At 44.2% G+C, this 12,496-nt stretch overlaps 1 protein-coding gene across 1 annotated transcript; it reads left to right on the plus strand.

Moving 5' to 3' along the window:
• Positions 1 to 98: 98 nt before the first annotated feature.
• On the plus strand, positions 99 to 3,534 carry LOC133961395 (gap junction delta-2 protein). Its single transcript, XM_062396484.1, has 2 exons — positions 99 to 570; positions 1,347 to 3,534. Exons 1-2 carry the CDS (start codon positions 500 to 502, stop codon positions 2,188 to 2,190), a joined length of 915 nt encoding a protein of 304 aa, XP_062252468.1. The 5' UTR covers positions 99 to 499; the 3' UTR covers positions 2,191 to 3,534.
• Positions 3,535 to 12,496: the final 8,962 nt, after the last annotated feature.

The raw sequence follows: 12,496 nt of genomic DNA on the forward strand, positions 1-12,496 counted from the left end.
TAGTCCTGGCTGCGCTCCACCGACCTGTCTGCGCGTACGTGACGCATGGGAGAGGGGAGGGGAGGGGGGAGACTACTTAAAGGCGGATTAACGCTGGAAAGACATTAAATCCAACCTCCCTCCATCCACAAGCAGCGCGCAGCCCATCAACCTGATCTGAAGATCGAAAATAGGAGGGCTTACAGTAATCAGCCCTTCAGACTCTCATGACAAGGAAAAGTGTGGCAACGTCGTGAGGGCGCTCGGCACACACAGCAGGACGTTCACTGGCGCTGCGCGCTCTGCACAGAACCAACCAGATAGCGCGCACAGAGACAGGGAGAAACGGGGACGGCGGCAGCATCCCGAGACGGATGCATTTTTTTGCCTCATTCGGACGCTTTGGAGGCTGACAACAGCGAGAGGCAGGGAGAAGCTGGACAGGAAATAACGCGCTTTCTTTTTTGGAGGGATTTGAACAGAGTGCCGTTGTGCCCTCGTCTTCTCCGGATGCTCAGATATGGGGGAATGGACTATACTAGAGAGGCTCCTGGAGGCTGCTGTCCAGCAGCACTCTACTATGATAGGAAGGTAAGATGATCAACAGAAACCAAGAACGGCCGAAGAATCGCAGCAGCCTCCAGGATCGTCTTTAGCATGGTCCCCATTCCCCCGTCTCTGCCCCAAGGATCATCTCTAGCATGGTGCCAAGTCCTCCGTGTCTGTGTAGTGGATTTTTTTCCCCACCTTGATCCACAGATTCCTTCCTCTTTGTCCTCCTCCTAAAACGAGAAAACTGAGTAAACCAGTAGAAAGCTGGGATGGTGCTGCAAAGTGCAAAGAGAAAAAAACTAAAACACACACACATAATTTGAACCCATGTGTCATTTCATGTTTCCATTCATGCACTTATATCCATTTGATGTGTGTTGGTGAGTTGGAGTGGTGGTTGTGCGCTCCGGCGGTAGCGGGAGGAGATCGAGCGCGAGTCGGTGGTATCACCTCTTTTTCCATTAACGAAGCTCACACAGGTTTATTTAAAAAAAAAAAAAAAAAAGAAGCAACGCCGATTGCTTGCGTTTCATTTCAGCCATTGAATCACACAACACATCCAAACCACACAATACGAAGGAACCTCACACGCGCGCACACACACACACGTCGCATCCACGAGGAGCGACCAGTTTCAGCACTGGACAGCTCCACCGTTGAAAAAATACAACACAAAAGAATGGGAATGTGCGCGTGAGCCGCCGAGGCAGCGCACAACTCCACCACATCCACCACCGCTTAACGCTGATATATTTACACGTATTTTCACGTTGTTTGTGTGTGTCCCTGCTTTGTTTCCTTCTTCTTCTTCATAGGATCCTACTAACAGTGGTGGTCATCTTCCGGATTCTTATCGTAGCAATAGTCGGAGAGACCGTCTATGATGACGAGCAGACCATGTTTGTTTGTAACACCTTGCAACCGGGCTGCAACCAGGCATGCTACGACAAGGCGTTCCCCATTTCACACATCAGATATTGGGTCTTTCAGATCATCATGGTGTGCACGCCGAGCCTCTGCTTCATCACGTACTCGGTGCACCAGTCGGCCAAGCAGAAGGAGCGGCGCTACTCCACGGTGTACCTGACGCTGGACAAGGATCAAGACTCGCTGAAGCGCGACGAGAGCAAAAAGATCAAGAACACCATTGTTAACGGAGTACTCCAGAACACGGAGAACTCCACCAAAGAAGCCGAGCCGGACTGCTTGGAGGTCAAGGAGATCCCTAATTCGGCCATGAGAACTACAAAGTCCAAACTGCGGCGGCAGGAGGGCATCTCCCGGTTTTACATCATCCAGGTGGTGTTCAGGAACGCGCTGGAGATTGGCTTTTTGGTGGGTCAGTATTTCTTGTACGGATTCAACGTGCCCTCGGTGTACGAGTGCGACCGCTACCCCTGCATCAAAGACGTCGAGTGCTACGTGTCCAGGCCCACGGAGAAGACCGTGTTCCTGGTCTTCATGTTCGCGGTCAGCGGCTTTTGCGTGGTGCTCAACCTGGCCGAGCTCAATCACCTGGGCTGGAGGAAAATCAAAACGGCCGTGCGCGGCGTGCAGGCGCGGAGGAAGTCCATCTACGAGATCCGGAACAAGGACTTGCCCAGGATGAGTGTGCCCAATTTCGGCCGCACTCAGTCCAGTGACTCGGCGTATGTGTGAAGGAGGATGAGGAGCAGGACGAGGAAGAGGAAGGTGTGATAACATGTACAAACAAACATATGATGGACATATGACGGACAGCTCCGCACGCCTAATTCGTGTCATGACTTTTCAAAGAGTGGGCAGATGGTTGGTTTTTCTTTCTTTTTGGTCTTTCAAGGACTTCATGGCAATGCGTGGATGACACGTTTGTTTTCCTTTTTATTTATTATTGCACTGATGCAACTTTTTAGTAACGTTTATACTCTGTGTAAGATGCGAAAGTGGAGATCATCCATGTTAAACGTGGTCACGTATTTACTTCCTTGTGGGCTGTTCTGCTTGTGTTGGGCTACTTGAAGAGAGTAAATGCAAAAAAAAAAAATTGCACTAAAAAGGCGGGGGTGGGGGGGAGGTGAACACGTGAGAGCCTGAACCTTATCCAAAAACGTGCTCTACTGACCTGACGGTGTTTGTAAGACATTTACTTTCTCCACCCGTTTTTTGGCACCAACCTAATTAAACGGCACCATACACATGTGGTTAAAGGACAAACTCCACCATCCGGATTTATATATGCACACGTATATAAATCCTCGGTTCGACCAGCGTACTTTATGTTTTCTTTTTCTGTTGCCTGTGTTGCACCACTGACCTTAACATATGTAACCATTCCATTGCTTTATAGCTGACTTGCAAAACAGTATCTTGGTGAATTTGCTGCAAAATGCTAACGTCTGTGACTTCCTTAATTTATGACACACCAAAGCGCCCACTGCTTTTTATTTGTGAAGTGTTTTTCTTGCTTTTGTGTAATCAAGTGCCATACTTGTATATAAACATAATATATATGTATACATATAAATATATAGATATATAATAATCATCATGAAAGCTGATTCCTGTGCTTGGATTATGCTAAATGCCGCCCAATTTCTTTCTTTCTTTCTTTTATAAAAATTTGCTTTCAATGTATTTGTTGTGATTTAAATGAGGAAAAACATGCTATACAGTTTTCTCTGTTTTGTTTTTTGCAAAGGACTGGAAAAAAGAGATGAAGTGCTAGTCTTTTTTTTTATATACAAGAATGAAAAAACGTCTCTTCTCCCAATCAAAGCTGTTAAAAACTGGAAAAATAGCACAAATTGACATTTTTATCAAAGAATGGGCAATAAAAATCTGCTCTGGTGCTACAGTTTTTTCATAGAATGGTTTTAAATGTAACCGGAAACCGACCAGAAAAAAATAAATAAATACCACGAACATCATTTTGTTTCTGTGGAAAATAAAAGTGGGATTCATGTACACCAGAACCGTGTGAGGTGCAGTACTTGTGTGTCTGCTGCTCCAGCTTATGTTGAATGACCCATCACACTGATATCCTGTAAATATATAAATATATATATATCTCTCCAGTGGAAGTTTTGCCTTGGTGCAGTGAGGATGTTAGCCACACCCACTCTGAATTAAAAAAAAACTACTGCAGGACACACCTTGCACAGAATCTCATCACTCTGCAATGTGTTGCAATACTGATTCTGTTTTCATGAGACACATCAATACTAATGCCACGTAACAGAGAGCCCTGAGGGGACATTTAGTCTATTTGGACATGCATTAAACCAGACTCGAACCACAGCTCTGACAGGGAGCTATACATTCACAGGGTTCCACTATGGACACTGTGCAGTTTCTGACTTCCATCATAGTCCACAGAAATGACCAAAGAGCTTATCATGATCCATAAAAACCCCAAACCAGTTTTTTAACACGTTTGAGAGAGGACGTAAGACAGCAGCTTGTGTTGAGGGAAAGGTTGTGTACTACTTTTGAAGGTCAGGCAGAAAACAAAAGATCGAGAGGGGAGACATAAAGAGAAAGGTAGACACTCATGTGAGCACAGAAAGAAAGAGAGAGAGAGATAGAGGAATAAAGATTCAGTGGGATAAAAATGAGATATCTGCAGGTGATGTGGGTTGGGCCGCTCTCTGCCGGGATGACTCTGCAAAGCCGCGAGAAATCGAAGAGCGGCGGCAGCGGCACATCCATCTCCAACCCAGCAGGGACCCGAGATTCCTCCCGAAGTCATGAGCTAGAAAAAAGGAAAAACAGACGAAGAAAGAAGAACCATTTGTCAGCTCCACTCGGAGGCAGCGCAGCGTATGCCTTTGTGCAGCTCTGTCTCCTCCCCCCCCCCCCACTCATCTGTGTCTTTTTCAGAGAGACAAAAATCAAAAATCCACTGCGAGTAAGAAAAGATAACAATAATTGAACACAACAAACCATTTGAAGCGTCTGCTACATAGCTACAGATCAGGGTTTAAAATGCAGCTGTCGTTATATTTTGATGCTTTGATAATTGTTTTTTAATTTCCCTGCAACGGTCAACCTGGTTTCCAACTCCGGCAAAATGGCAAAAATTATTGGGGTATGTCCCAATGCAATTATGCATGCTGTCGTGCATTTACATCATGTGAGTGTGGCAGGGCTCAGCAGAGATTACACTGTACCTGTGTCTCCTGCATCCTTTGTAGTCATGACAGCCGGGTTACAGGTCACATAGAGAGCATTTCTCTGCCAGAGTGGAAGAAAAAAAAAAATACCGCACACGGCAAAGCACAGGATTCAGATTTACATATTTAAGGGAACGGAGTCTATAGAGATCAATTCCGTCTCAAGGATCTGTGTATTCATCAGCCGGCCTCCTGATAACTGCAGCGCCACGCACCCACCAAGGCTGCACACAAGCTATTTTAAGACCACAAGGTAAAACGCTGCAGGAAAACATCAGATTTGAAGTGATTGCAGGGGCTCAGGGCGAAGGCAGGGATCTTCAGAGCCATACATCCCTACTGTCTAATGTAAGTCAACGAAGGGAGAGAGAGAGAGAGAGAGAGAGAGAGAGAGACCTTCATACAAAATTTGAGTTTTTTCACTTGGCACGTAGTGTAGGAGAGGAGAGCACTCCCATAAACAACCTACACACAGGGGCTAGGTGCCGTTCTAAAACAAATTAACTAAATCTGGATTCAAATATCCTCCAGTTCCACGAAGAGAGAATAAAAAGTAGAGCTGTGCATCTACTTTTTCATATATCTAGATCAATAATTCACCCCATACAGAGCATACATACTGTGTGACAATGTACTCCGTAGGTGCTGAGAAGAAAGGTCTCGGTTTGATTTGATGTTTTCTCCGCTCAGCACTTTGATTTCTCTGTTTTCACTGGTGTATAAAACGTTAAAGAAACCAGTATATTTCAAAGGAACATCAATAATGACTGGTGCAGTGTGAATGTGACTTAAATTGCAGCATTCAAATTGTCTGCACTGTGTTTTTTTTTTTAGATCATATTACCTCAAACGTGAGTCTTCATCTTAAAGCCACAATCTGTGAACATCTTGTCCGAAGGCAGCTGTTTCTTTTTCAGAGAAATGTCGGCACAGAGCTGTTAAATGTTCCGGCTGCAGGGCAGGATCATGAAATCCACCACATCGAGCTGATTTAAATGTCAAACTTTCATAAGAAATTTATCTGGAGATTAAAACTATTCCTCATGTTTTAAAATGCAGAGATGAAATTAGACCAGTCCACCTGTGTTTATGAGTTAATAACGTTTCCCCATTTAAACATGAGCCCTTTAGGTTTTGTATTAAACATAATGCAGGATTTACACTGGCAAGTATAGTTGCTTAGCTCGAGGCCTGAGTCTGCAGGACAGAGTGAAGTATTAGTATTAGTACCGAGGAACAGATCTACTTGTTCCTCGGTTGTGGTTGTTGGAGTTGAAATTGTGATATATTTTGGGAGCAGAGAGTGTATTTATTTAAGCGACAAGGCCAGACTGGCAAAGGTGAGTGATTGAGCTGCAGCACTGACATCTTTATTAATAATCTTTGCAGCCACCTTCCATCATACTGACAACTACAGCGGAGTAAGGAGACGAGGACAGTTGAAATGGAATCAGTCATAATAGCACTAAAACAAATGTAACAAGTTATATGGTGCTTGTGCATAAAACTGTGATTCTCCTTGAGGTACCAATATCATTATTTTCTTCCATGATTTTCCATGTAATCCCAAAATTATAAACCAGATTAAAACCTGGCAATATAATAATAATAATAAAAAAGCCTATTAACATAATTCTAGAACACTGAGGAGGAGAGGAAAGTCCTTCCCCTGGTTTTTAATCTGCTCTGTTAGGCCTTGGAGAAAATGTGACGGATTAAACCAGAACTTTCACCTGAGTCTGTAAATCCTTCCACCCCTCTGTCCCCAAAAAACAAGCGTATCCTCCACGGTTTTTTTTTCGCCCTCTTTCACCGATCCAAAAGGAGAAGGCTGGCTCCGGGGGGGGCGATGCTTTAATTCTGCCTTTTGCTGCAGATTACTGCATGAAAGGGGGGGAGAGCAAACTGAGGAAACACAGTGAATGCAGGTCTTCTTGATCCACTCAGCCAGAAGCAATGAAATTAGCCTGGTTACTGCAGCACATATGCACGGCATGGCATGGCACAGGCAGATAGGACCGACTCCGAAACAACACACACGCTGGATGTTTGTGCCCGTGCGAGGGAAGAGGCAGTAACACATTTGCACAGTGTGACAAAGTTCCCAACTTTCCCTCTGCCAGGGGAGCGAAGGCATCTGCTCTGTTTTGGCTGTAAAGTAGCTTCCTCTGTCTCCATGCCACTGGGGCTCCCCCCTCCCCCCCACACTCCACTGTGAGGCTGTTCAAAGAAGCACAACGCCAAACTTGCGTCCTGTGATTTGTCCTTCGGGGTGGTTTTGTCTTTTAAACTTCTCCGCTTTAATGAAATCTTCACAAAACAAGGACAAAAGGACGGAGAACATTTGACGCAGTCCGAGCAGAGGGATTAGTTTGGCTGGTTTTGGTTGGTGGCGGTGGCCGTGGCGGTGGCGGGGCTGTATCGGCACATGGATTTGGTAGAAACTAAGCACTGGCATAGAGAAAAAAATAAATACCTGACAGACCTGAGAGCAGATTAATTTCTCATCCATTTTTTAAATGTGACCTCAGGATTAAGAACATTAGTGGATTATACACAGATTTGTCAACCAGAGGTTCAGAGTGGGACAGCCAGCACCTGTGTGAGGACACAATGCACCCAAACCCAAAAAACATTGGAGTCCTCCTCACTTTGGCCAGACAGGTCAGATAGAGATATAGTTAGTGGGGTGAGTTAGTTGAGGTGAAGCAACTTCAACTTTAACAAGGAGGAGACCAGATAACTTTCATTTGCATTTTACTAATTAATCCACCCACTAATTCCACAAATGTCAGTCTGGTTGTGGCTCTTTATCTCCAGAACCGTTCATCTTAATGCAATTTCAATTAAAAAATGTAGCAGTCAGTGATGGGTGGAGCAGTATATTTTCAGTCTGAGGACTGAGTTGAACATGTCTTCTTCGATGTCCTCGTGATAAACCACAGTAATACCTGGTAACTGGGTCAAACCTCGGCTGAAAATTGCTACCAAAAAAAACATGTTCCTTCACCATATTAGACTGACACATCTCCTTCATGGCAACAATATTTATAGAATCATTTCCTCTTCTTTGTTGACATCAAGTTGTCCTCAAAGTAAAAGCACAGAGTCTGCCCTGTTGCAGTGATGCTTTGTATCGAGCTGCATTACACAGCTTTTATTTTGCAAAGTTGTGAAATAGGGGTCTGAAGATTGCGTAGCTTCAGAAACGACAAGCATGCAACGTAAAAAAACCATCAGCATCCAGTAAATCATTCAAACTTATTTATATAAACCACACACGTGAACACTAATACACCAAATTTGTTTTATTTTATGAAAAACATTGACTATACAATCTTCATTGCAGGTAAACCAGGTAGGATGAACACAACGTTTTCAAATTTCACTCTGCACAAAAGACTGTACATGAAAAGCTGTCTACTAAATAAATAAGAGTCAGTGTATTGTATGTCTGTTTGAGGGGGGCTCAGTAAAAGTCTGAAGTAGCAGCGGAGCAATGACACAGGTAAAGAGAACCGGGAGGTTTAGAACGGGCACGGCGCTAATTTCTCTAAATTCAGCATTTCTTCTCTTTGAGGATCCAGCATCTAAAAGCTGCAGGACACTACAGCTTCGTACCACACTGCACCAACTTCCCCTGGTTAAGCAGTTTGTCATTAATGCAAAGCAGACAGCACCGGGCCTCACTGCAGCACAGAAAAGCCACAAACAAACCCTGAACAGCTTCCTGTCTGCGACGTCTTTAATTTCCCTCCAGGTGACAGCTCACTCCGACAGCTACTGCTTGTTTCTAACTTTCCGCTCCCCGCTCGCCCTCCTCTGCATTCCCTAATAGCTTGTACTACACACACAGCACATCGACCCTGATAAATGTTTAGGTTCTGCACCATTACACAGCCAATAAAAATCAGGGGCTGGCAAGTTTTGAATCGGACACGGAGGCGCTCGCCAGCCAAGGGAACTTGTACCGATGGACTGTGGGAGGCACAGAGAGGCAGAGTGCTTACAGGAAGATGAAGGTGACAGCGCCTGAGGTACAGAGATATTCCTTTTAAGCAACCCACGGTTAAACTCAATCACAGACACACACACACTAACACACACACTCACACACACACACACACACACACACACACAGGAATACGAATCACTCCTGTGTATCACAGAGGCTCACAGGGATTGAAGATAATACTTGTCTCATAAGATTTGCGGCTCCTGAATGAAATGACCACCTGCTAACTCGTCTTCTTCGCAAACCGAGGAAGACGCTGCTATATTTCAAGGAAAGAAAATTGAAATGCAAATAATGACATTACACAGATATCACCAGGCTGGTGGTGGATCTTTAAATCCCAGTGGGAGCGTGGGATGAACTTGTGTGGGTTGGTCTCGCCCTCTCTTTACCTTTAGACTCTGCGTGAACCGCACACATTGTTCTCTTCTTCCTCGCAGCCGATTGTGAGTTTTTCTATCGTCCCCTGCTTCCCCTCTTTATTTCCTTCACCCGCACACCCACCGTTAATCTTTCCTGTTCGCCGTGAACCACGTGGTTTTTCATGTTTTTATGGAGCTCCACAGAAAGAGATCTCGCTTCACGCTGCTGCTGCTTTCAGTCTTTCATTGTGATGGAACGAGCAGAAACACCATGAGTGGGCTTTTGTTCCAAACCTTAGAAATAGCAGCCCTGCTGGATTAAAGCTAAATGTGGCGAGTTAGTTGTTGGGGGACAAAAATAACAATAATAAAAATGAGAGTTCTGCAGCATGGATCCATAAACTGTGACCAGAAGTAATACAAATCAGAGTGTAGCATGAAATATCTTATCAGCTTCATTTAGACACACTTGTTTTCGATTGAGTACTGGAATTAAAATCAATTTGACGATTGGTCAGACTCAGCTGTAGATGAATGTGGAATTTGAAACAGAAACATCCAAATATCTAAATTGTCCTCCTCCTCTGGTCAAGACACAAATAAATCAGGATGATATTTGGTGAATGGGTGATGTTGACACATCGTCTCTCTGCTGCTCGGTTCATTTTTGCTCTTTGTGAAACCTCAGTACAGATGCATTCAGAATTTATTCTCATTCATACACTGGTCGGGGGGGGGGGGGCAGAAAACACTTATGGCCTTACAACAGTTGAATCAACACTTTTGTCACTGCGACACTAAACCCCTGTTTCAAAAAAGGTATTTATCACAGGACTGTTGTACTGGATCGCACTGCAGTTCCCAGTTATCTGTTTCTGTTTTGCCTGGTCTGCAGTTAAGTGTTTTATTATGCTTCTCTGTGTTCGGCGAGAGGATTTTAGTGCTTAAGTGCAACAAGGTGCCTTGTAGGACGTGTGTGGAAGCTCTCACACACTCGCTGCAGTAGCCTTCAGAAGAAATGGGTCTCCTGTAGATGCGGTGGATTATCTGGGGCCTTGTCTTCATGAGACTTCTCTCTTGTATTCCAAGACACGGTAACAACACATCTAAATCACCTCAGAGCAGAAAGTATAACTATATTTATATCTAACAATAAATATATAACTGTAGCTATAGGTAGGGTTTGTTTGCTACAATATGCGCTGGTTTTGTTTTAACCTCTCTCTCTCTCTCTCTCTCTCTCTCTCTCTCTCTCTCTCTCTCTCTCTCTCTGGATTCTGTAGAATGATGTTCCAAAAGATCTCGCCTCAGAGAATCTAAAGCTTATGGTGAAAGGGATTCCACGATTCAAACAATGACTCCTTGCATCATTCAAAAGAGCATTTTTTGTGATATGCTACAATCATGTGGTAGAAACGGCATCATGATGTCACTATGAAGTCAGTGAATGACCTCACGTGATCCGATTGTGGTATTTACAGCACACATGCATCACTCATCCAATGCTTTTCGTTTATTTCACTCCTCGAGCCTTTTCATCCTGTGCAAACCCAAGACAACTCACCAGCATTTACCAGCGTCCCACATCATAAACCTCTCTATTGACACCGCTAATCTTTTGTCCCCCATGTCGATATGATGCAGACATCCGCCATGAACCACAGATACTCCCAGTAATGTGTCACAATGCAGCGTTTGCCCAACATGACCCCATGAAAAGCAACGCGCACAAACACACACATATGCTTTTCCATAAGCCCCCGAGCTCACATGCCGGGCTGCTCCTTTCTCAGCATTTCAACTGAAAACCGGGGCTGCTGGGATCTTTGTTGTTGTTGTTGCCGAGGCGTTAATTAGACTGAGAAATCTTGTGTAAGGCCCTCCTTCCAAGCCGTCCAGTTACACACACACACAGAAAACACACACACACCTCCCCCCATGCACCAGAAATCCAGCGCTGCGTGCCAGAAGACGCCTTAGCTGTAAGCCACTTGAGATGTGTGCATGAAATTCCAGTTGATCAGAAGGGAGGTCAATTGTAATCTGAGTGTCATTCTTTTCCTCTGAAGGAGCCGGTGTAAGTTTGTGAGTTGGATCGGAGCCGCCGGGCTTTGGCGCTCGGCGAGTGTTGACTGTGCTCATGATTCTCTGTTCCCTCGCGCCAACTTGTCGTTACAGCCAAAGGTAACGGCGCCGATGTTTTTCATTTCATAATCAACAAGCCGTATGGATGGATGCTGCGAGAGCGAGATGATCAAAAGAAAAGACATAAATATCACGTCATGAAAGCACGTCTCTTGTTAACAGAGATCGATAGGTGCACTTGAAGCGTCCGATTCGGAGGTAATTTGCTACAACACTAATTATAATGAAACCAGACCGATTGAACCAGGATCAGAGGCGTTAAGAATCATTACAGGGCTGGTAGAAGCAAAGGGGGGGGGGGAGGTGCCGCGGCTTCACGGTGCTGATGCAGTGGAATCCTTAAAGAACTGGCTTAATGGTATTCTGGGATCGATACACCAGCAGCAGCTCACAGGGCTCTACCTGCTGGACATCAGATTCTCCTGAATTCAGCTGCACGCTGCAAAATAAATAAAATAAAGATTCACAGATTCAGTCATCGCAGAGAAATAGAATCAACATCTATTGAGCAGAAGGTTTTGTGCGGAAAAAAAAGATGGAGGACATGACCACTCCCCAAAAGTGAAGACAGAGCGTCTCTATGTACCCCTGGTGGCTGGCGGCAGCGTCTGTGATAAATGCAGCCTCCTCCTTGTTAGTGGATCGGACATGGACTCAAATAAAAAGGCAAAATTTAAGTCAAATACAGTTTTTCTCAAAGGTGGTTTCTGTCATTTGGGTAGTAATAATAAATTAGGGTAAAAGGTCACGATTGACAGTTGAGACTGACTCATGATTGGTCGAGCATGTGTGATGGTTGACTAGAAAACAACACTAAAGCAGTTCAAGCTATTGTAGAAATGAAACATTATAAATTGCACCATTAAAATCTACTGGACAAGGTCCCAGACTAATTATTTTTGGAAAGTTCTGAAAGTCATGTACTGGAGGACAGATAATAAATGAGAAGGACGTTAAATTATTGATGGATGTAAAAGATCGGGAGAAAAATCTGACAGTTAAAAATATGTTATACTGTAAATAGTCAGAAATAAGACTTTAGTGATCAGTGTTAGCAAAATACGTCTCTGAATATAAAGTACACATGATAGGGTAATATTTTACATAAAGGTAGATATTGCACTCACACATTCTCTAAATATATACTGCAGGTGAACAACTGACGCCCAGTGGAGATGTTCAGTTTAAGTCTTTTTGTTGATACTGACTAAGTGCACCGGTTTGACAACTGCTTTATATTTGATTAATCCTCTTAGTCGATGACTCAACTGTGATTCCACCGTGACACGCTG

The sequence above is a fragment of the Platichthys flesus genome, chromosome 10, assembly GCF_949316205.1.
Source record: "Platichthys flesus chromosome 10, fPlaFle2.1, whole genome shotgun sequence".
Taxonomy (NCBI): Eukaryota; Metazoa; Chordata; class Actinopteri; order Pleuronectiformes; family Pleuronectidae; genus Platichthys; species Platichthys flesus.